The sequence below is a fragment of the Muntiacus reevesi genome, chromosome 10, assembly GCF_963930625.1.
Source record: "Muntiacus reevesi chromosome 10, mMunRee1.1, whole genome shotgun sequence".
Taxonomy (NCBI): Eukaryota; Metazoa; Chordata; class Mammalia; order Artiodactyla; family Cervidae; genus Muntiacus; species Muntiacus reevesi.
In genome coordinates this window covers 33,828,255-33,851,401 of record NC_089258.1, presented here as the reverse complement: position 1 = coordinate 33,851,401, position 23,147 = coordinate 33,828,255, and the positions used below count along the sequence as shown (strand labels likewise).

The window sequence follows — 23,147 nt, the reverse complement described above, 5'->3', positions numbered from 1 at the left end:
CTGGCAAATCCTAATAACCCTGGTGCTGAAGGGGTGTTCAAGAACCAGTCCACCACTCAGCTCTGCAGGAGGGAAACGGAAGCCCGGGGCGGGGGTGGGTGGTGGGGGCTAGGACCTGCCTCGGCACACACAGCAGGTCATCAGGGGTACCAGACAGAGCATCCCCACTCACATCAGAGGAGGAAGCCAAGGGAAGAGCCAGAAGGTGGAGCAGCAACCCCAAACCCTCATCACGTCCCACTGATTTTTTAATAGACTTTAACAATTTACTGACACCAGCGGAGCTTATAAAGTAGTTTAATTGAATTAATTAGGCAGTCACGACTTACTCCCGAGTTCCCCCTTTTGGCTCCGGGGAGGCTATGCCAGCCGCCTGTTTAACCCCTCGCGTCCTAGAGGGGCTGTCACTCACTCTCGTTTAAGATGATTCACCACGGTCTCCGCCGGTATCTTTCCGAAACTGGTTCTCGCCCTGGCCCCCATCTGTAACCTAACAGCAAGCTCACCTCTGCATCTGCCTGCCCTGAGTGGCTGGATGGAGGAGATCCTCTATCCCTGGGTGGATGAAGGCTGCCTTCTCCTGCAGGCTCCCCAGGCAGCAGGGGCAGCAAAGGGTAGGGGTCCCTGGCCGAGCGTGGGAACCACCCACTGGTCCCCCCGGGCAAGGGCCACCCACCCCCTCCACTGTCCTGACTCATCAGCCTCAACTTCACCACCCAGGAGAGGCTGGTCGATGCCACCTGGAGTGTGGTCCATTTACGAGTATCATTGGCACTGCCAGGAAGCTTGTTAAAACCCAGACTCTCGGGCACCACCCTCACCCACTGAACCAGAGTCTCTGGGGGGTGAGGCTCAGAGAGCTGGGTTCAACAAGCCCTTCAGGTGATGCTAACACACACTAACGCTGGAGAAGTGGTCTGGGTGATCACGAAGATGCCTTCTAGATGACGAAGTCTGGGAAACAATCCAAATGTGAAAACCAATTCACTTACAAGATATTCTTCACAGCATTATTTACAACAGGGGAAGACTGGAAATAGCACAATATCCCCCAACTGGACACTATTGTGTAAACTAGGATGCAGCCACTTCATGGAACACCGTACAGCCAAAACCACGGGGTTTACAGTAAAACTGGGAAATGCAAATCCTGTGAGCTGAGCCTTTTTTTCTTCTAAGCGGGAAAGAAGCTGAACCTATTGCACTCATTGGTTTAAAAAAAGGAAAACAGTCAAAACGTCCAAGATGTAAACCTCGGGTACAAATCTATAGGTGATTTTCTTTCTTCCTCAGACTTCTCTGTGTTTTCAAACTTTTCCTATAAAAATATTTGCTACTTTTTATAAGGAAGGAAAAACAAACTGTTTTAAATAAAACAAAGTTTCTGAGAGAAGTTACTACCAACAACGCAGGAAGTGCTGCACTAACTTGAAACTCACTCTGCATCTGGCTTCCTAGGTCTCCCGCTGGACCATGAGGTCCCTGCTGCCTGGGACAGAAGGACAGGACAGCCCTGCTCACAGAAGGTGTGAAGGGAGGGAGGGGGGAGGGAGGGATGGAGAAAACTGACTTCAGACGAACTGCCCTACTAAACTGGCTTTCCCTTGGCATAAAATCGGAGGAGTTATTTAAGTAAAAATGTCAAGATGTAATGGCAAAAGAGAATATAGCCCTGAAGAGCCAGACCCAAGAGAAAAGGGGAAAATTCACCCCGTGCCCATGAAAATGTCCTGTCCAGCAGCTCACATGCTCACGCTTTTTCCTGGACACACCTGGCTGGCAGAGACACGCTCATTAGGGGAGTAATAAGTCACTGTTTCCAGGAACTTCTAAGCTGGACGGCCAGTCCACCCCAGCTGGCTCACGGTAAGCGGACGCGGCAGGAATCAATAATTACAAAGTGCAGAGCAGGAGCCAGGTGAGCAAACATCAGGCTGGGCAGGACGTTCCCCCACTTGGAGGCCAGGGTGGGGGACTCACCCCGCACCCCACTCTCCGCGGGCACCCACCGCACCCACTGCCCTGGCGGGAGGGACGGTGAGAACCAGGCGTGGAGGTTGAGAAACCACAGGTGGGTCCAGGAGAGCCGTCTAGTGCGGCAGGGACGAGGGGCGGATGGGGAACTCATAAAGATACGCTGGGCCATGAGGACTGCAGACAGGGGCTGGGCGCACCCCTCTCCCAAGCACCAGGAACTAGGGGAGGCCGGACGGGAAAGGGGGGAAGAGAAGAAATATCCCACACTGCCCAGCTCCCGCTTGTGTCTAAGCAAGTCCAAGCTTTGAGGCCAGTAGGCCTCAGGGAAAAAAATCACCATTCTTGTTCTCCTCTCCCCAGCCCAAGCGGACAAGCGCCTGGCACCATGAGGGTGCCATGGACGGGTGCCCACGGGGTTCTGGGGAGGCCATATGTCCCGAAATCTCAGGAAAAAGGCAACCAGACGGAGGGCCCAGGAGTGGGATGGTCATCCTAAAACCACCTGACCCTTCCCCTCTTATCCAAATTTTCTCCTGTGGTGTAACAGTGCCCCACCCGGACCCAGGGGGACAGGGACATACAGTCTCTGGCCCCCGATCTCTGAGCAAAAGCCAACAAGTCCTCTACATCCCAGAAGAACCTGGCTACAGGCAATCCCTGCCCAGGACAAGCCTTGGTCTCACTTTACCATCACAAACAGCAGAGGGGGGAGGGGAAAATTTGTACCTTAAACCCCAGACTCGTGACTCCCCCCTGGGCTCTGCAGCGGGCATGGGCACTCCAGGATTCTCTGGCTTAGGGGACAAATGGGGATCAAGCCAGAGGTTTGCTGGGTACCATGATTCCCTACAGAACTGGGTCGGAAAGAAGGCAAGCACGCTAAGGCGCTCCCTGTCCCCAGGGAGGTTCAAGCAGAGGCTAGACAGCTGACCTCTTGGTATGAATGATGCTCAAGAGATTGAGTTGGGGGCAGAGGGCAAAAAGGAGAATGACTGACATTCCATGCTTACTCTGATATGTTTTGATTCTTCCCCAGTGAGGCAGACAAGCATCTGATAAGGTTTGAGTGATGAATCTGTGCAAGGGTCTTCCAAATGGGTCCCTCTCCTCCAGCATGCTTCATGAGCCACCCAGGAGGCGGTCAGGCCAGGATCTGTCCCCTCAGGGCCCACACCTCCCCGCTGGACAGAGAAGACACAGTGTTCAGGTTCCACAAAAAAAAGCTTTGATTTCTTTAAAACCAGAATAAAGTACTGAACTTTCAGGTCAGAGAAAATGCTTGCCATATAATATTAACACAATCATCATTTATACCAAAGAAGTCATAAAAAGTAATTTAAATTTTTTTTAAGATTTTTTTTATGTGGACCATTTTTAAAGTCTTTATTGAATTTGTTACAATATTGTTTCTGATTTATGTTTTGTTTTCATGGCCAAGAGACATGTAAGATCTTCGCTCCCCAACCAGGAATTGAACCCACACCCCCTGCATTGGAAAGCAAATTCTCAACCACAGGACAGGCAGAGAAGTCCTCAGATTTTACATATATTTTAATGAAGGAAGCCGATCACAAAGGCAAAAGTACCTGGGGCCCACGAAAAGTCATAATGTGACTGTCCCTCTCCAATTAAAAAAAAAAAATCACTTTTATCTATTTGATATACTGAGCTCCTCTCTAAGACTTCATTTGTGAAAAGGTTCTTTGGCGAAAAAGATTTTTGAAATCTCCCAGTGAGTAAAAGTAGTATTTTACTCACCCGAGTGTTAGGATCTTAATTTATGAACCAATGAAATGTGGTCCCATGTTGGTCACTGAGTTTTTCCCAGCTCTCACAACCAACCCTGATATGTCACTGGCTTTAGGCGTCAGTGGTTCATAGTAGGCACGCAGGCTCACTGTGCATTACCCTCTCTTTTCATGTTATTTCCAATGTATATCGTGAGACACAGAAAGTTTTAGATGGAGAATAATAATGCTGATCTCTTCAAAAAGGGATTCCACACTTCAGACTCACTCCCAAGCTCAGTGACACCTCCTTCCTCTGGAAGTGAAGTGAAAGTCGCTCAGTCGTGTCCGACTCTTTGCGACCCTGTGGACTATACGGTCCATGGAATTCTCCAGGTCAGAATACTGGAGTGGGTAGCCTTTCCCTTCTCCAGTGGAACTTCCCGACCCAGGAATTGAACTGGGGTCTCCCGCATTGCAGGCGGATTGTTTACCAGCTGAGCTATCAGGGAAGGAACAGTTCAAATCTTAAGGAGGGAAATCCCTGAACTGGATAAACCAGGAGAAAGGAGAATCCTTTAAAGAAAAACCTAAGGCAGCGGGAAACTCAGCCAATTCAAAGACAGTCATCAGCCTTAGGACCTCAACCCGCAGCATGTGAAAGCAGTGCTTGGGGAGTTGGTTAAAATCTCAGATTCTGGGACTTCCCTGGCAATCCAGTGGTTAAGGCTCCTTGCTCCCAGTGCAGGGGGCTTAGGTTCCATCCCTGGTTGGGGAACTAAGATACCACAGGCCGCACAGTGCAGCCAAAAAAAAAAAAACAAAACAAAAATAAAACAAAAAACCCTCCGATTCTCCACCTCCCCCACCCGCTATGATTTCAGAAACAGCAGGGGGAAGCTGAATGTGCCAGCTGCTTTTAGTGCAGGAGGTCCCAGACCTCCCTTGGAAAAGAGCTCATCTACTAAAGATGAAAGAGAATTTGGGGGAGTCCCCACCCTGTTGGGCTCTTGTTTCCTGGTGCCAGTCTCATGTTGTAGCCTCAGAGTGGAATGGTAAGTTTCTCTCAACATGCAACACCCACCTTCCCTAAACACACACACACACACACACACACACACACACACACACACACACACACACACACACTTCCTCTGCTCTCCCAGCTTTACCTTCCTGGGGAGCGGCTCCCCTCCACCCTGGGGGCTGAAGAATGGGGGCTCCAGCACTGAAAAGTCAAGGCCCGACATCTCCCCCCGTCTGCTCAGTGTCAATGTGGTGCAGTTGTGGGTGGAAGCTGACCCATGCCAGAGGGAGTGATGCCTTGGAAGCCTCACCCGCCCCAGGTGGTGAGAGAGAACAAGTGATAGAAACCGGGAGGAGGAATGCCATTGTCAAACCAAGGCCAGAGGAGAGAAGTCACTCAGCAGGTGCCAAGTAAGACCACGGAGCACCAAGGATGAGGGACACCTTTATTTCTGCCTATTCAGCATCCCTGATTCCAACAAAGAACTTTCTTGTCTTTTCAGGAATCTACAATCCCAGTCCCCAGCACCAAGAGACTCAAATGACCCCCATGTCCATCAGTTAGAACAACACGCCCTCCTGCACTGTGACTGGTTCAGGGATACGTCTGTGACTCAAGCTGGGCCAACATGAGCCTTCCTTAGGACTTCGGTTGAAACCCTTGGGAAACAGGTCCTCTCTTTTCACCGAAATGAGCTACTCCAGTGGGGTGAGAAATAAGGCTGGGGACACTACAGCCCTTTCTGCCACCACTTTGGGGAAGGCCTGCAAGAAGAGCAAGTCAACACAAAGACAAGAGCTGAGAGATGCAGAGCAGCACACTCCTGATAACCCCAACAAAGTTACCTGAGCCCAGCCCTGGACTTCTCAGTAGGTATGTCAACAAATGAGCTCCCCTGGAGGCACAGTGGTGAAGAATCCACCTCCCACTTCAGGAGACACAGGTTCAGTCCCTGGGTCAGGAAGATTCCCTGGAGAAGGAAATGGCAACCCATTCCAGTATCCTTGCCTAGGAAATCCCATGGACAGAGGGGCCTGGCGAGCTACAGTCCACGGGGTCACAAAACAGACAAACACAATTTAATGACTAAACAACAACAACGTCAACAAATATCCCTTTTCATGTTATTAAGTTTTAGATTACACTTTGAGTATCTATCATTTGCAGTCTAAACGATCTAGAGAGACCTTTTTGAGAAAAAATGGACAGTCAGTTGCATGAACCAGTAGATTTGGTTTAAAGGCAGAAAGAATCCTCACTTTCCTGGGACCTTGAGCAAGCCATGCCACATCTCTCGGTTTCCATTTCATCCCAAGCTCCCAAGGTTGTGGTGGACATTTAAATTACATCACAACGACTACACGAAACACTCAGGACATGATTTAGCATTTGTAGGTGCTCAACAGATGTCAGGAAAGAAAGTCTCAGCCTAACAGTAGATCCCCCCAGGCATCCCCACTTGCTACGGAAATAATATTAGTCCTACGAAGCCAAGCTGGTGGAGAGTCTGGCAAGGCAGAATGGCCACCAGGGACACAAGTCAAAAGAGAAACAGCTAGGAGAAGCCCTTTCTTAAGACGCATAAGCCCTGGCATGTTCCCAGCACTTTACAGAGCTCAAAGCAATTTTATATCATCGTCTAGTCCCACAATCTCTGCTATTAGAATGAGACTCTCAAAGTATAAAGTGGCACACCCTTTACAAGGGCCAATTTGGTAACATCGTTTAAAATGCACAGCCTCTGACACCATGATGCCTGTTCCAGTACTCTATCTTTTCCAAGTACCCTCGAAGTACTTTCAAAGATGTAAAATAACATTGCTATAAGAAGTGCTGGTGGCTTCTGGTCGTGAAGGAGTCAGCAGAACCAGATTCGCCACCCACCTTAAACAACCAAGAATCTGGACAAAACATTTGAAACAATTATTTCTGGACACTGGGCGGCAGGCTTACAGGACAGTAACCCCGAAGAGAGGAAAAGCAAACATGCTGGGTCCTACAATTGTCCCAGGTGACTGCTCAGAGAATTTCTAAACTGCAGCGCAGAGAGGAAGCACTCAAGCAGAGTTCAAGGGTTCCCCTGAGTTGAGCAGACACAGAATAGAGTCAGAGGAGAGAGAGGGGCCCAGAGAATGAGCTCCGATTCTCCAGCTGTTTTAGTGTTGATCACACATGCACATAAGGAAACTACCTAAGGCTGGAGCAAGAAAGAGAGAACCCAGCAAAACAATTCTCAGAACTCACAACAAGGCTAGGAATAGGTCATAGCGCCACCAGCCAAAGGGGAGAAATCTCCTAATACGCAAGGGCATTGGGGAGGGTACTCAAAAAAGTATGTCCTCAATAGTGGGGAGAAGACTCCTGAGAGTCCTTGGACAGCAAAGAGATCAAACCAGTCCATCCTAAAGGAAATCAACCTTGAATATTCACGGGAAGGACTGATGCTTGAAGCTGAAACTCCAATACTTTGGCCACCTGATGCGAAGACCTGACTCACTGGAAAAGACCCTGATGCTGGGAAAGACTGAAGGTGGGAGGAGAGGGGGACGACAGAGGATGAGATGGTTGGTTGGATGGCATCACCGACTCATGGACAGGAGTTTGAGCCAACTGGGAGATGGTGAAGGACAGGGAAGCTTGGTGTGCTGCAGCCCATGGGGTGGCGCAAAGAGTCAGATATGACTTAGCGACTGAACAGCATTAACAACAGTGAGCAAAAATTAGCACTAGGCCAGGATTCAGAACACCTTTTCTATAAAGGTCCAGAAAGTCAACATTTCAGCCTTTGTGGGCCACTGCAGAAGGAAAGCAGCCAGAGACAACACTTAAACCAATGAGCATACCTGTGTTCCAATAAAATTGTATTTACCAAAACAGGCCAAGGACTTCCCTGGTGATCCAATGGCTAAGACTTCAACTCCCAATGCAGGGGGCCCAGGTTCAATCCCTGGTCAGGGAATAAGACCTCGCATGCTGCAACTAAGACCCAGTGCCCCCATCAAAAAAGGTCAGAATTGCCCCATGGACCAGAGTCTGCCAAACTGTCCTCTATTTTAAACCCAGCTCTTGTCCTTCACAACAATTTAACTGCTGAGGTAGGCAGAATGTGTGTGTTTCAGTCGCTGAGTCATGTCTGACTCTTAGGAACCCCATGGACTGTAGCCCACCAGGCTGTCCATGAAATTTTCCAGGCAAGAATACTGGAGTGGGTAGCCATTCCCTTCTCCAGGGCATCTTCCCAATCCAGGGATCAAAGCCAGGTCTCCTGCACTGCAGGCAGATTCTTTACCATCTGAGCCGCCAGGGAAGCCTGGTAGGCAGAGTGGGCTCCCAAAGATGTCCACATCCTAATCCCCAGAACCTGTGAACATGTGAGGATACATGCAAAGGAAATGAGGCTTGCTAGTCAAATGACCTTGAGATGGAGAGATTATCTGGATGCGCTCAATAAAACAGTCCTTCTAAATAGAAAAGGGAAGCGGAAAAGACATGGCAGCATAAGAAGGACTCTGTCCAACAATGCTGGCTTTGAAGATGGAGAAGGGAGCCACAGGTAGCCTCGAAGATGGAAAAGGAAATAGATTCACTCTTACAGCTTCCAGAAGGAACAGAGCTTTGCCAACACCTCAACTGGAGCCCAGTGAGACCTTGGACTTCCAATCCCCACAGCTGTAAGATAATAAATCTGAGTGGCTTTCAGCCACTAAAATCGTGATAATCTGTTACAGCAGCAATAGTAAACTAAAACAAAAATGACAACAGAATAAAGTACAAAATAAAGGAATGTTGATACATCCAGCACTTAACAATGTAAAAGTCACTATGTAGTCACTATCACTATCAATGTAAAAGCATCTATCAATCAAAAATCGCTAGGCCTGGAAGAAGCAGAAAAATCAATTAACAGGAAGAGACCAATGTCCTTAATGTTGATAGACTTTAAGGACATTAAGACTGCTGTCATAAACATACTCCATAAATTCAAGAAGGTAGGGAAGCACATGAGCACATTAGTGACCAATCTTTCGATTTAAAAGATACAAGTCAAACTTCTCCAGACAAAGAATGCAATGCCTGGCATGAAGAAGAGATTAGATAGTGAAGAAGAAAAGACTGACATACTTGAAGACAGAGCCATAGAAACTAACAGTAATAAAACAAAGAGGAAAAAAGATGGACAGAAATAAACATAGCATCCACATGCGGTAGGACTTCTTTAAGCTACTGAAAGGGAAAAAAAGAAAATCTCTGTCAACCTAGCAAATACCTAGCAAAAATAGCTTTCAAAAATATAGATGTACGAAGCTAAAGGAGTTCATCGCCAGCAGACTAACATCACAAGAAGAACTGATTCTTTATTAAATAGCCAGAAAACTGGCCACATCCAAAATGCCAATCAGGAGGGGACTAGCCATATAAACTATGACAGACACTTAACATGGAACACGGAGCATGATAAAAACTGAGGTGGATGTGCTGGGGCTATGGTGGAATGCCCTCATGACATGCTGTTAAGTGAGAAAAGCTAAGCTGTGTAACAGTATAAAGGTTCACATTTGTGCCTATAAGTATATCTGTCATTCAATCACTAAGTCATGTCTGACTCCGTGCCCCCATGGACTGCAGCACACCAGGCTTCCCTAGTGAAGGAGGCCTTCACTATCTCCCAGAGTTTGCTCAAACTCATCACATCCATTGAGTCGGTGATGCCATCCAACCATCTCATCCTCTGTCACCCCCTTCTCCTCCTGCCCCCAATCTTTCCCAGCATCAGGGTTTTTCCAATAAGTTGGCTTTAGTCCACTGTCACCAGTGTGTAACTCCTCAAAATGGGGCTGAGGAGGATGGGAGGCACGGTGCAAGAGTCCTTTCCATTTTTAGTCATTCTTCTAAACTGTTTTCAAAGAATATATATTCATGTGATTTCTAATTAAAAATTTTAAAAACAAGCAGTGCTTTGCTGGGGTTCAAAGCAAGCTCAGTAGATGGTTAACTTTAAGATTTTAAGATGGTTGTTTAAGATTTTATTCAACTCAGGGCAAGAGAATATCCATTCCATTTGCTTCCTTCAACTATTCTCCATTTTATTCTATACTAAATTTCACACCTGGGCACACATGGCAAGGCCTTACGGGGATCCACATGGGAACAAGCATAGGGGAGGTCACCACAACTCTATTTGGCAGGGGGAGGGGAGAGTTAAGGAGCCTTGGTTGGGAAAAATGTGGTGGTTGCACCCAGCAGCGATAGATTTCAAAAACTCAGAGCTGAGGGACAAAAGTGAGAAACAGAATGAGATCCAGACACTAAAGCACTGACATCAATTTTTGAAACACGCACAGGAAACAAGAGCACACATTTTTTAAGAACACATAAAAACAAAACAAAAAAAGCATGTTAAAAACACAGAATTAATAGCTTGGAGATAGGGGAGAAACAGGAGGGGCCAATGAGAATACAAAGAAGTAACTAAATAAAGCAAGAAAAGGTTATAATGAGCCAAAAATGATCATGCACCCTAAACTGAGTATAATTAACTTCACCTGTTGCATATGAGTTTAAAAAGGAGGAAGTAAAAACAGGTACCATTTGAATACTTATTATGTGTCTGTGCATTATATGTACTACCTCATTTAATCTTCATAACTAGCTCTCATGGGGTTCTCTGATCTCCAGTTTCTGCAGAGGAAACGAAGGCCCAGAGAGGTTCAGCAACTTGCCCAAGGTCACACAGGGTAAAAGCAAGACTTGAATCCAGGTTGGTTGGCCCGTAAACTTGTGCTCTTCACCCTCACCAAGGTAGCTGACTCTACCTATTATTCCTGCAATGAAAAAAATGGAAGCCCTGCCTTTTCTTTTCAGGAAGTCAGAATGTAATATACAGTCTATATTACACCCCCTCAGACCTCTTATCTGAATGCAAACAAGCATGTAAGTCACTTCAGTCATGTCTTTCAACCCTATGGACTGGAACCCTGCAGGGTCCTCTGTCCATGGGATTCTCCAAGCAAGAATACTGGAGTGGGCTGCCACTTCCTCCTCCAGCGAATCTTCCCAACCCAGACATCAAACCCTTGTCTCTTACGTCTCCTGGATTGGCAGGGGGGTTCCTTACCACTAGCACCACCTGGGAAGACCTCGAATACAAAACACAAGCCCAAAAAGGCTCTGCAGGAGGCACCCTGAGGCTGAGAAAACCCAAGCCAACATCCCTCCCTCTGTGGTACACTTAGTCTGTCTGCTTCAAGACTAGTTAGGAACAAAACAAAAATAATCTGAACAACAGTAACTTGGAACAAAAGACATGAAAGGCTGGGGACCAAGGGGCTGACGCGAGGAAGGACAAATCTTGCCTCCAGGCTTGAGACCCAGTCCCAAAGATGATGGCAAGAAAGCCTGGGGTCCCGCCACGACAAGGCGGCAGGACCCGGGGAGGCCCGGCACCTTGGCTGGGCCTGCCGCTCAGCTGGGACGGGGACTCGGGCCAGGGAACAAGGGGCTTTGCTGCGCCTGGGTTCGTCACGTCCCGGAAAAGCCCGTGAGGCCCTGGCACGGGTGCTGATGTATCAGCTAATGTCTCATTCAAGTTGTCAGCGTTTTGTTAGAGCCAATTCAGTGGGTAATTAAGGAAAAAGTTGGGACCAGATGGGGAAGCAGATGCTCGCTCAGCCGCAAGTACAGTTCCCTGCAAGTGTCTGGGAACGCGCCGGGCCGGCCAAGTGCAGGAGAGGAGGGCTGAAGCAACAGGGCCCAGAGAGGAGAAGGGGAAAGGAGATGCCCATTCTAAAGATGAAGAAAGTGAGGCCCAGAGAGGCAAGAGGACCTGGAGGCTGCTGGAAGGACGACAGAGAATAAGGATGAAAGGAAAACCAGAAGCTTAAAGAAAAGGGGGTGATCCTGCTGTGCCGCAGTACCAGACACAAGGCAGAGCCTACCCCCACCCAAGCACAGCAGAGGGTTTCCGGGAAAAGCGGGAAAGGATGATGCCAGGAGGCAGGAGCCTGGGTTCCAGCCTCAGCTCTGTCACTTCCCTGCCGCATCACCTCAGTGAAGTCACTTTTCTGTGCCTCAGTTTACACATCTGTAAAATGGAAGAAAGGACCCCTGCAGAGTCCACTCAAAGGAATGATGAAGTTAATTACTGTGCCTAAGTGTTGGGGATAGGAGCCAGCATGCCTGGGTTTGGTTCCTGGCTTCCCTACTCACCAAAAGTGTGACTAATTTCAAACCTGTAAATTGAGAGGAACAGTAAGTACTTCACAGGTACATTGTGAGGATCCAATGAGTTAACAAGACTTAGTACAATGCAAGACAGTGTAAGAGCTCAAATGACAGACCCCCTACAGCAACTATGGAGCCAATAAAAAATGATTACTGACGTCCACGTAGCTAGCTAAAATTACTGCTGTTTCCGTGTTAGGTGAAAAAAGCAGGATATAAAATTGTATGCACTATGATGATAGCTGTAAAAAAGTACACCTAGAAAAAAGACAAATTTAACAGAGAACCACTAATCATGATTATGAAGTGATGTTAACACTGAGGGATTTATTTTCCTTTAATTCTCAAGTTTTTAATATGTGAATAACTGTTTTTATAGGTAAAAGAGGAGTAAAATACAATGAGTTTTAAATGCAGGGGAAATGCTGGGGCTTTTTCATTGGGTTCCTAAGTTACAACACTATCAGGACAGAATAAAAACAAAAACCAAAGGCAGTGATTACCTAACACGACCTTGAACCCCAAACCTGCAAAAAGGTGAAAGAAGAGAGTCCTACAAGGCAAGTGACACAGGGCCACCAACACACTCACAGATGGATCACAGGAATGTAAAAACAGGAGGCGTGGTTTATGTAAATTCTATATCTAGACCAGGTGAATTAGTCTAACATGAAGGCAATCAGAACAGCAGCTGCCTCTGGGGGAGGAGGTGGCAACTGACAAAGGACTCAGGGACACTTTCTGAGAGGCGGAAAGGTTCTATGCTGCAGTAGGGATACGAGTCACACGAGTGCATGGATGTGAGAGCTGGACCATAAAGAAGGCTGAACACCGAAGGACTGATGCTTTTCAACAGTGGGGCTGGAAAAGACTCTTGAGAGACCCTTGGATTGCAAAGATCAAACCAGTCAATCCTAAAGGAAAGCAATCCTGAGCATTCATTGGAAGGACTGATGCTGAAGCTGAATCTCCAACACTTTGGCCACCTGATGACAAGAACCAACTCATTAGAAAAGACCCTGATGTTGGGAAAGACTGAAGGCAGGAGGAGAAGGGGACAACAGAGGATGAGATGGTTGGATGGCATCACTGACTCAATGGACATGAGTTTGAGCAAGCTCTAGGAGATGGTGAAGGACAGGGAAGCCTGGCACGCTGCAGTCCATGGGGTCACAAAGAGTCAGACACGACCGAGCCACTGAACAACAAATCTCTTTACCGAAACCTTCACTTACTTATGTCCATTTTACTTATGAAAGTTTTTCCTGAATCAGCTGTAATAGTTTAATAACCACCGTCATCACTGAGTGGGGAGAGTAGGTGGAGGTACACATGATGAAAGATTAGCAATATATGCTGATGGCTGTTGAAGTTGGACAATCAGGCATGATGGGTCATTATACAACTTTGTTTGCTCTGCATATTTGAAATTTTCCATAATCACATTTTTAAATAGGAGGAAAATAGTATAGTGGCTTCCTCAAAAAATTAAACATGGAATTACTATATGATCCGGCAATTTCACTTCTGGGTATATACCCCAAAGAATTGAAAACAGAATCTCAAAGAGACAATATTATACTCATGTTCATTGAGGCATTATTCAAGATAGTCAAAATGTGGAAGCAACCCAAGTGTCCACAGATATATATAAACAAACAAAATTTGGTATATACATGCAATGGGATATTACTCAGCCTGAAAAAGGAAGGAAATTCTGACACATGCTATAACGTGAATGAACTTTTGAGAACATTATGCTGAGTGAAATAAGCCAGTCACAAAAAGACACACAGTGTATGATTCCTTTCATATAAGACACTCAGAGTAGTCAAATTCATAGACAAAAAGTAGAATGGGAGTTGCCGGGGGCCAGGAGAAGTGGGCGATGAGGAGTTGGCTAATGAATAGAGTTTCAGTTTCGCAAGATGAGAAAGTTCTAGAGATTGACAGCACAGCCGCATGAATGTACTTAACACTACCGAACGGCACACATAAAAATGGTGAAGATGATAAATTTTATGTTATGAGTATTTTACCACAATTAAAGACTAAAAGGAGATCCTAAAATTTAGAAGATGATTTCACACACACACGCTGCCTACTGAAGGCTCTGTGCTAGACGTCAGGGACATGGGAACAAATCAAAGAGCATCCCAGTAGATCATCTCACAGCCACCCTCCTTGAGATTCCAACCCAGAATTGCTAAGATAAAAGCCAAAGGCAGCTGGGGGTGAAATGGAGGGACTGTGACAGAAGCTACTGAAAACCCTCCTTGATGGCATTTCCACAGAGAAATCCCAGTGGCAGCTAAGCTTCCTCCAGGGAGAGCTTTTCAACTCAACCCTAATCCCATCAGGGAAGAATCTGGGCATAGCCCCCTGGGTACATCACAGTGTTGCTCCATTCAACCAAACGATGGTACCCAGACTGAGAAAACTTACAGCCCCATCAACTTCACGCTGCTGCATCACTCATCCATCATATCAGCTTTTACCATCTGGTCTTCTCCCTTCACCTCAAGATCTAAGGAAGCAGTTACCAACATCATTTTAAAGTACATACCAGACCAAAACATACCTTTCCTTATTTAACATGAATAAATAACACAACTAGGGGGAGGGCAAATGAAACAAAACTGTGTGAACAAAAAGAAGGAGACAAGCCTTCCATTCAAGACACAGAGATGGGACATATACAACATAGTTTTACTCCAGGAAATGGAAATAAACTTGAGATACACTCTGTTTTGCTCCCTCAATAAAATTAAATAAGAGCAGAGTGAAATGAAAAGGAAGCTCAAGGAATTAAGAAGAAAGAATAAGGAACCAAATAATGCCACTGAAGAATTAAAACCAGCATCAGAAGTAATAAACAAACTATCAGCACAGAAAACTATGTGATGCAAAGGATAAGCTTGAGAAGCACTCATAAAACTCAGAGGAAATAAATAGAGAGAGGTTACAATCATCAAAAGAGATCATTATGGAAAACAAAGAGCAGGGATATATGGATATAAATGATGAAATTTCAAAAAAAGATGAGACCAGGGGAACATATGGAACAAAAATTTCTCTATTATTAAGACCTAAGTCTGTAGACTTAATGTACATACCACGTATTTAGCTAATGAATTGCGTGCATGCACGCCAAGTCTCTCCAGTCGCATCCAACTCTCTGTGACTGCATGGACTGTAGTTCGCCAGGCTCCTCTGTCCATGGGGATTCTCCAGGCAAGAATACTGGAGTGGATTTCCACGCCCTCCTCCAAAGGATCTTCCCAACCCAGGGATCAAACCTGCATCTCCTGTGGCTCCTGCATTGCAGGCAGATTCTTTACCACTGAGCCACCAGGGAAGCCCAGCAAATGAATTAAAAGACACCAAACACAGATATTGCCCGAAATAACCCTGGGATTTCAAGGGTGAGAAAGAATAGGATAGGCATTCAGGAAGGTCGGGGATGGGGTGCATGAATCAACCACAAAAGTGAAATACCACGTGGCCTCTGAATTACCTTCTTCAATATTAACAACATAACACTACAGAACATCCGTAGAGTACTAAGAGAAAAAATATGTAACACAAAATGCCCTATTCATTAAAAGATGCCATTTACATAAGAAGGAATCAAAAATGTCTTCTTAGTTACACAAATACTTAGCAAAAAAAGAAAAAGAAACTAATTATAGAAAAAACCACATTAAGTATTACGATAAACAGAAACAGGGGTAAGTTCCAAGACACAGATATTCAGACTCTGAGTTTTTAAATATAAAAAACTACAAGCAATCTGACAGAAATATAGCAACTGTTAAAGGGCACAGAAAGGTTAAAAGTGAAATAAATATATAAAATTTTATCAGGTAAATTCCAATAACACAAAGTAGGAAGTGCTTTATAAATTTCACTAAAGTTAAAGGTGAAAACAGAAAAAGCATAATAAAAATCAGAAAAACTAGAACTGAAAGTAGAAAGCATAAAATAGTCAAAGTGAAAGTGAAAGTCGCTCAGCCATGTCCGACTCTTTGTGACCCCATGGACTATACAGTTCACGGAATTCTCCAGGCCAGAATACTGAAGTGGCTAGCCTTTCCCTTCTCCAGGGGATCTTTCAAACCCGGGACTGAACCCAGGTCTCCTGCGTTGCAGGCAGATTCTTTACCAGCTGAGCCACAACGGAAGCCCAAGAATACTGGAGAGGGTAGCCTGTCCCTTCTCCAGCGGATCTTCCCGACCAGGAATCGAACCAGGGTCTCCTGTATTGCAGGCAGTTTCTTTACCAACTGAGCTATGAGGGAAGCCCTATAAAGTAGGTCAAGGAGGGCTGATTTTTACAGATTAAGGGTACAATCCATAATAAAATGCAGTAAGCAGGTAAATTTCTGTTAACCTAACCTAACTAATAAAAATATAAAGTAAAATATAAAGAAAAACAGGTAAAATCAAAAGAAACATAGTGTGGAGAGACAGTAAGAAATTCTCAAAATATAAATGGAAAAGCAACGTGACTGGGGTACCACAAGGGATCTAAAGAATGTAATTAATAACGTTGATGACACGTAAAATTGAGAAATATATGTATATGGCAAATAATAAACCCTAAAAGTGGACAGCAAGGAGACCAGTCAATCCTAAAGGAAATCAACCCTGAATTTTCAATGGAAGGACTGATGCTGAAGCTGAAGCTCCAATGCTTTGGCCACCTGATGCAAAGAGCCGTCTCACTGGAGAAGACCCTGATGATGGGAAAGATCGAAGGCAAAAGGAGAAGGTGGCGGCAGAGGATGAGATGGTTAGATAGTATTACCAACTCAATGGACATGAATTTGAGCAAACTCCAGGAGACAGCAGAGGACAGGGAAGTCTGACGCGCTGCAGTCCACGGGGTCACAAAGAGTCGGACACGACTTAAGAGACTGAACAAGAAAAATAGGAGAAATTACTACTTTTACAAGCAAATGAAATATTTACACAAACTAATACTTAGAAAGGAACCCAATAATGTCTATAAATTACCAAAAGCAGAACTAACACTAGCAACATTCTCTTACAATAAAATAAAATTGAATAAAAATAAACAGCAGTGTAAAACAGGAACTCATACAAAAATTTAAATTATACTCTGAAATAATCTGCAGACTAAAGAGCATCAAAACTAAAATTACAGACTATTCAGAGGAGAAAATAGTAACAATACTTCACAGTAAGGTTTATGGAATGTGACCAAAAAGGTACTCAGAGGAAAATTCATTGATTAAGCACTTTTATTACTAAACAGAAAAAAATAAAATGGATTTTAAAATGGATTCCATTTTTAAAAAATCTAAAGAAAGTAGAAGGGTGGATTTATTTAACATATATATAATAATTTGGAAATATTTTAAGTAACTAGAATTGATAAATAACTTTAAAATTTTAAGAGGTGGGATACAAAAATAATAAGTAGGCCCGGATATTAGTATTCAACCAAAAACTAAAGAGAAAAATTATATAAGAAAATCAGATGAAGAAATATAAACAGAGAACACTATATATATATATATGTTTGTACACACACACATATTCTGGTCTATGCAAATACAATTCAAATTCTTGATGAAATAAATAAATTTCTAAGAAAATATAAATGACCCAAACTATTTCAACAAGAGCAAAAGCCAAAAAGTTATTAAAGAAAGGGAAACAGTGGAAAATAATTATCTCTAAAGCCTAAAAAGATAGAAAAGTTTTAAAGACAAGTCTTTTTAAACTTTCAAAAGATAGATAATTCCCGTGCAATATAAATCATTCCTGGCAAGGACTACAAATAAACATCTGGCATGCATGCTTAAACTCTCATTTCCTACACTCTTCCAAAACACTAAATTGTTTACACATGACAGGGACTCAGAATCCTTCTCAACACAGCAGTCTCAGCAGCCACCACCAATAGGAACACAATCTGAAATGTATTTATCCTCCTGTTCCAGATCATTGAAAATGATGGAAAGCTTTCCAATTTACAACCCACTGTACTAGCAAAGTTCGCATTAAAAAAAAAAAAAATGCCAAAAACAGACACTAAAAATAAAACTGCAGGACAATCTCCCCAATGAATATAGACACAAAACACTTCAAAATGGACTCAGGATGCATAAAAATAATGAAACACCATGGACAAAATGGGTTCCTTCTAGGATGGTTTAATATTAGGAAATCTATTAATATAATTTATCACATCAGCAGATCAAAGTAAGAAAACCATATGGCCATCTGGGTACATAATGAAAAGACATTTGTTAAAAATTCATCATCCCTCCCCCCCCATTACTAAATAGCTTTATAGTGGGGGAGGGGATGATTCACACTCCACTGCAAAGGAAAAATTCAAACACAGAAAAGTAAAAACCACTCCCAAATCAAACCACTCACCTTCATCTTGAAACAACTTTAAAAAGAAGGAACGAGAAGGAGGGAGGGAGAGACAGCGAGAAGAGAAAGAAAGAGAAACTAACTCTTAGCAACTCAGAGAGATAATTACTCAAAGATAAAGAATACACATCAGAAACCAAAATAAAACTTCGTACTTGATTATGAAACGCTAGAATGCTTCCCACTAAAATAAGAAATAAGATAATACAAGAATACCTGCTATCCCCACAATTATGCAAATGGCTCTAGAAGATCTAGTCATCCCCTACTACACAGGGGGAAATACACAGGTAGAATACGAAGGGAAATGAGTGTTGTTTGCATATATTATCGCTTACCTAGAAACCACAAGAAACTACTGGAACTAAGAAGACACTATAGTACATTATACATTTCAACAAAAAAACCAGCACATAAAAACCGGTAGCTTTTCTATTATTTGCGTTAATTAGGTAAGATATACAATGAGGGAAATTACCCCACTTACAACTGCAGTCAGAAATATTAAATGCCTAGGAATATACTTAGAAATAAATGTTCAAAACTTATGTGGCAAGCTATAGAATTTTACTGAGGGTCATATAAAGGAACGTGAATGAATAGAGATCCTGTTACTGGGCAGAGAAACACGGTACCAGGACTATGTCCTTCCCACCCAGTTTCACGCATACACGTCTTTAATGCGATGCAAGTCACAAGGCGATTTTTACCTTGAAGAACATGGCTCTCAAGTTCATCTGGTAGAATATAAGAGAGAGACAAAGGAGAATTTTGAAAACAAGACAGTTGGGAGAGATGTTTACTAAATTATCTTAAAAGCAACGTTATCCGAAATAGGGTGGTACTAGAACTAAAGTTTATACACAGCAGGATCCATTGGGTCTGTTTCTGGACTGTAATCTGTTCTATTTATCTCCCTGTTCAATATCCATGCCAGTTCCACCCACATTTCATTATCATAGCTTTAAGATATTTTAATGTATATAATTGGAAAAGATGACCTCCCATCTCCTGGTTACAGTACTACAGTTAATTCAATTCCTCAATAACCATAGAACCACCCAGCCACGGATTAGGTGGGGCCCAGGAAGCCGAGCAGCCCTGAGGCAGCAAAGGTGAGCTAAGCCACCACCACACTTCCTTCCAGTGGCAGACATCACCAATCAACCTCAGCACCTCCTTCCCACTCTGGGCTATCCACGGAACCCACTTCCACAACCAGAGACAGAATTCACGATAAACCCACTGGACATCTCTAAAGTTCAATCTCTTCATTTTATGGATGCGGTTTTTGTTTTTTTTTCTAATCCTCATGACAATTCTGCAAAGCAGAGCAGAAAAAGGCTCGTTATCTTATATTTTAGACAACAATGTTTCCAACAGAGAAAATATTACCCTAAACTCAGCTAAAGTCTGATAAGAGGCAGAACCCTCAACATTCTATCTTTCACATCCAGTCCTATAGTCCTTCCACTCTCTCTGTCCTACTCCCCAAATGGACGCAGACACATGACAAGTGAGCCTACGAAAAGTTTCCGTCCTCTGTGCAAGGAAAAAAAACAAAAAAAAACAGAATTAATTAGCCAACCAGAGCCTCATGCAGGACTTAGTGTGTGTCAAGCACTGTTCTAGTGTTCTCAGTATTTCCTCACCTAATTCTCAGCAAACCCACTTTACAGATGAGGAAACTGACACAAAGAAGGTTAACTAATTTTCCCAAAGGCGTGTGGTCTAAAAGGGGCAGATCTGGATTTTGAATCCAGGTAGTCTCACTATGGGCTTCCCTGGTGGCTCAGATCCACCAGGGACCCACCTGCAATGCGGGAGACCTGGAATTGAACCCTGGGTTGGGAAGATCCCCTGGAGGAGGGCATGGCAACCCACTCCAGTACTCTTGCCTGGAGAATCCCATGGACAGAGGAGCTTGGTGGGTACAGTACATGGGGTTGCAAAGTCAGACATGACTGAGGGACTAATAAACACAGCACAGCCTGACTATGAAGTGTACATCCTTAGTCATTCTGCTTCTCAGAGCAGTCACCTAATGACTGTTTCTCCTGGGCCCAGAGCAGCACCAGCATCTGTACTTGGTCCCACACTGCATACTCCTACCAGACCTAATGCTGGGCCTATGTAAAATTTCACTGTAATGAACATCTTCATACACAAAATATTTTGATATTTTAAAATACTCTCCTTTGGATATATTCTGAAAGATGGATTACTGGGTCAAGAAGTGATATTAGTTCAACACATTTCCATAACATACACACACACACACACACACACACACACACACATCCAGAGTTTTGGTCATTCTTACATAGGTGACTACTGGTACTAAGTTTTGGGGATCTCTGTTGATTTGGAAAAGAAATATAGTAAATTCTTCAAAAAGTGTTTTGTCAACTCACTCTATTATTATGAAAGAGGTTCAAGTTCAATGAAGAAAAATAGACCTATACTCCTATACCCCTCTGAGATAATCTCCATTAATAATTTTGCTCCTTGTGGCTCATTGGAACCTCTGAGCCTTCTAATCAGTGTTGGAAACTGCTCCAAGCTCATCACTAAGTTCAGCTCACCAACTCAGGAACGCCACAGCTGCCTGCTTCAGGCATTCACATCTTCAATGAGAAGTGACAAAAATCACCATTCATCATGAGGACAGGGGAGCCAGGCAGGCAGGACATACCTGATTTATTCCTCACCTGCTGGACAGGAGGGAAAAGAAGCTCTGGGTTCCACTTCCTCAGGACAGCTGGGAGGTCATGGCAGGAGAATCTGACGCCAGGTTTTCAGGGTCCTTCAGGCTAACAGTTTTCAAATAGCAGGTCATGACCCACTGTTGGGTCTTGAAATCAATTTAATGAGTCACAGGCAGTATTTTTAAAAAAACAGAATAGGAATTATCACAATGTACTGCAAGTGGTTGAATATAAATACTGTTCCCTGCTTCTGCTTTATTTCTATGAGTACATATGTGCATGTAAGTGAAAGTGAAAAAGTGTAAGTTGCTCAGTAGTATCCGACTCTTTGCGATCCCGTGGACTATACAGTCCATGGAATTCTCCAGGCCAGAATCCTAGAGTGGGTAGCCTTTCCCTTCTCCAGGGGATCGTCCCAACTCAGGGATCGAACCCAGATCTCCCGCATGGCAGGAGGATTCTTTACCAGCTCAGCCACAATGGAAGCAGTTTTCAAACTGCAGGTCATGACCCACTGTTGGGTCTTGAAATCAATTTAACGAGTCACAGCCAGGATTTAAAAAAAAACAGAATAGGAATTACCACAATGTATCACAAGTGGTTAAGTGTAAATACTGTTCCCTACTTTTGCTTTATTTCAATGAGTGTAAGAGTGTGTAAGAGGGTGATATAAAATGTATTTCCTCCTATGGGTCAGTCATGAAAGTCTGAGAGCCAGGGCTCAGCACAGCTCCTCCCTTGCTCTGAGACTCTGAACAAGTCACAGGCCTCTCGGGGGTCGGTTCTATCAGGACAACAGGAGGGAGCAATGAGACTGCATTTGCAGAAGCACTTTGCAGAGTTAAAATACCGTTCTACCTGATACCAGTTTACCAAAGACTGGCTTTCTTCCTGTCTTCCCTTGCCCCTTTCTTCCCCCAGCCCCTCAGAGACAACAGTTAGGATTTAACTGAACATTCTGGTGGGCCCACATAAGAGATAACCATATTTGGGCAGAATTTTGTGATGCATCAGCTTTCAAAGAATTAGATTTATAATAAAATATACTGAGCTTCCCTGGTAGCTCAGTCAGTAAAGAATCTGCCTGCAGTGCAGGAGACCTGGGTTCAATCCCTGGGTCAGGAAGATCCCCTGGAAAAGGAAATGACAACCCACTCCAGTATTCTTGCCTAGAGAATCCTGTGGACAGAGGAGCCTGGCGGACTACAGTCCATGAGGTCTCAAGAGTCAGACACGACTTAGCAATTAAACCACCACCATATTTGACAATAAAAATTCACTAAAAGTTAAGTTCATCTTTCTTTGGTGATTCATACTATTTCACTGGCCCAAAATGTACTGTTGCATCCTTTCTCCTACAGATTCTTTTTTAGACCTGAAAGCCCTATCTATCCTTCAAAGCCAAGCACAAATGCCGCTTCCTCCAGAAAGCTCCCCAGGATTTTAACAGGATTCATCCTTCCCTCCACCAAACGCCCTCAGTATCCAGTTTCAGAGCTCTAAGCACTTTCCGCAGCACATTACAGATGTCTGCGAAGGGAATCCATATTGACTCAACACCTTGGCACCTATCACGGGTTGTCACCCATAGTTGGACCAAGTATTTAATGGATGATTGAAATAATTCAGAAGATATTTAGGATGTCAAAAGACAAAGGATCATCATCCAAATATGGATTATCAACATAAATGCAGAAAAAAATTTATTAGAGAATTCTGGCTAATAAAATGAAATTTAAAAGTTTACTAAAAAATACATAGTGATATAAATAAACAAGGATAAATGACATTATCAGAGATCATCTTGGAAAATATGAAATTATGGAATCCTTTCTTTTTTGTATATATATTTTAGGTCTCCTCATTGAACAGGAATTCCTTTCATGATAATAAGGTCAACAAAACATGTGTTTGAAGAATTTACTGCAGTTCTTTTCCAAATCAGCAGGGGTTCCTAAAGCTCAGAGACAATAAATACCCAAAACTAATATCTACCCTTGACCCAGTAACCTCTTTGGGAATATATCCAAAAGGGATGGCTTTGAAATACCAGAATATTTAATATAAGATGTT

General features: G+C 43.9%; 1 protein-coding gene across 13 annotated transcripts in view; it reads right to left on the bottom strand.

The window, feature by feature from the left end:
• ZNF618 (zinc finger protein 618) overlaps positions 1-23,147 on the bottom strand; it is a 198,373-nt gene that overhangs the window by 154,924 nt on the left and 20,302 nt on the right. For 12 of the 13 annotated variants that reach the window (XM_065946755.1, XM_065946758.1, XM_065946756.1 and 9 more), the window contains exon 1: positions 2,988-3,100. The exons of the other annotated variant lie outside the window; for it this stretch is intronic. In XM_065946755.1, coding sequence (XP_065802827.1) covers positions 2,988-3,029 — 42 coding nt within the window. In that variant the 5' untranslated portion in view covers positions 3,030-3,100. Of the gene's footprint in view, positions 1-2,987; positions 3,101-23,147 lie in introns of those variants that run through there. 13 annotated transcript variants of the gene reach the window in all.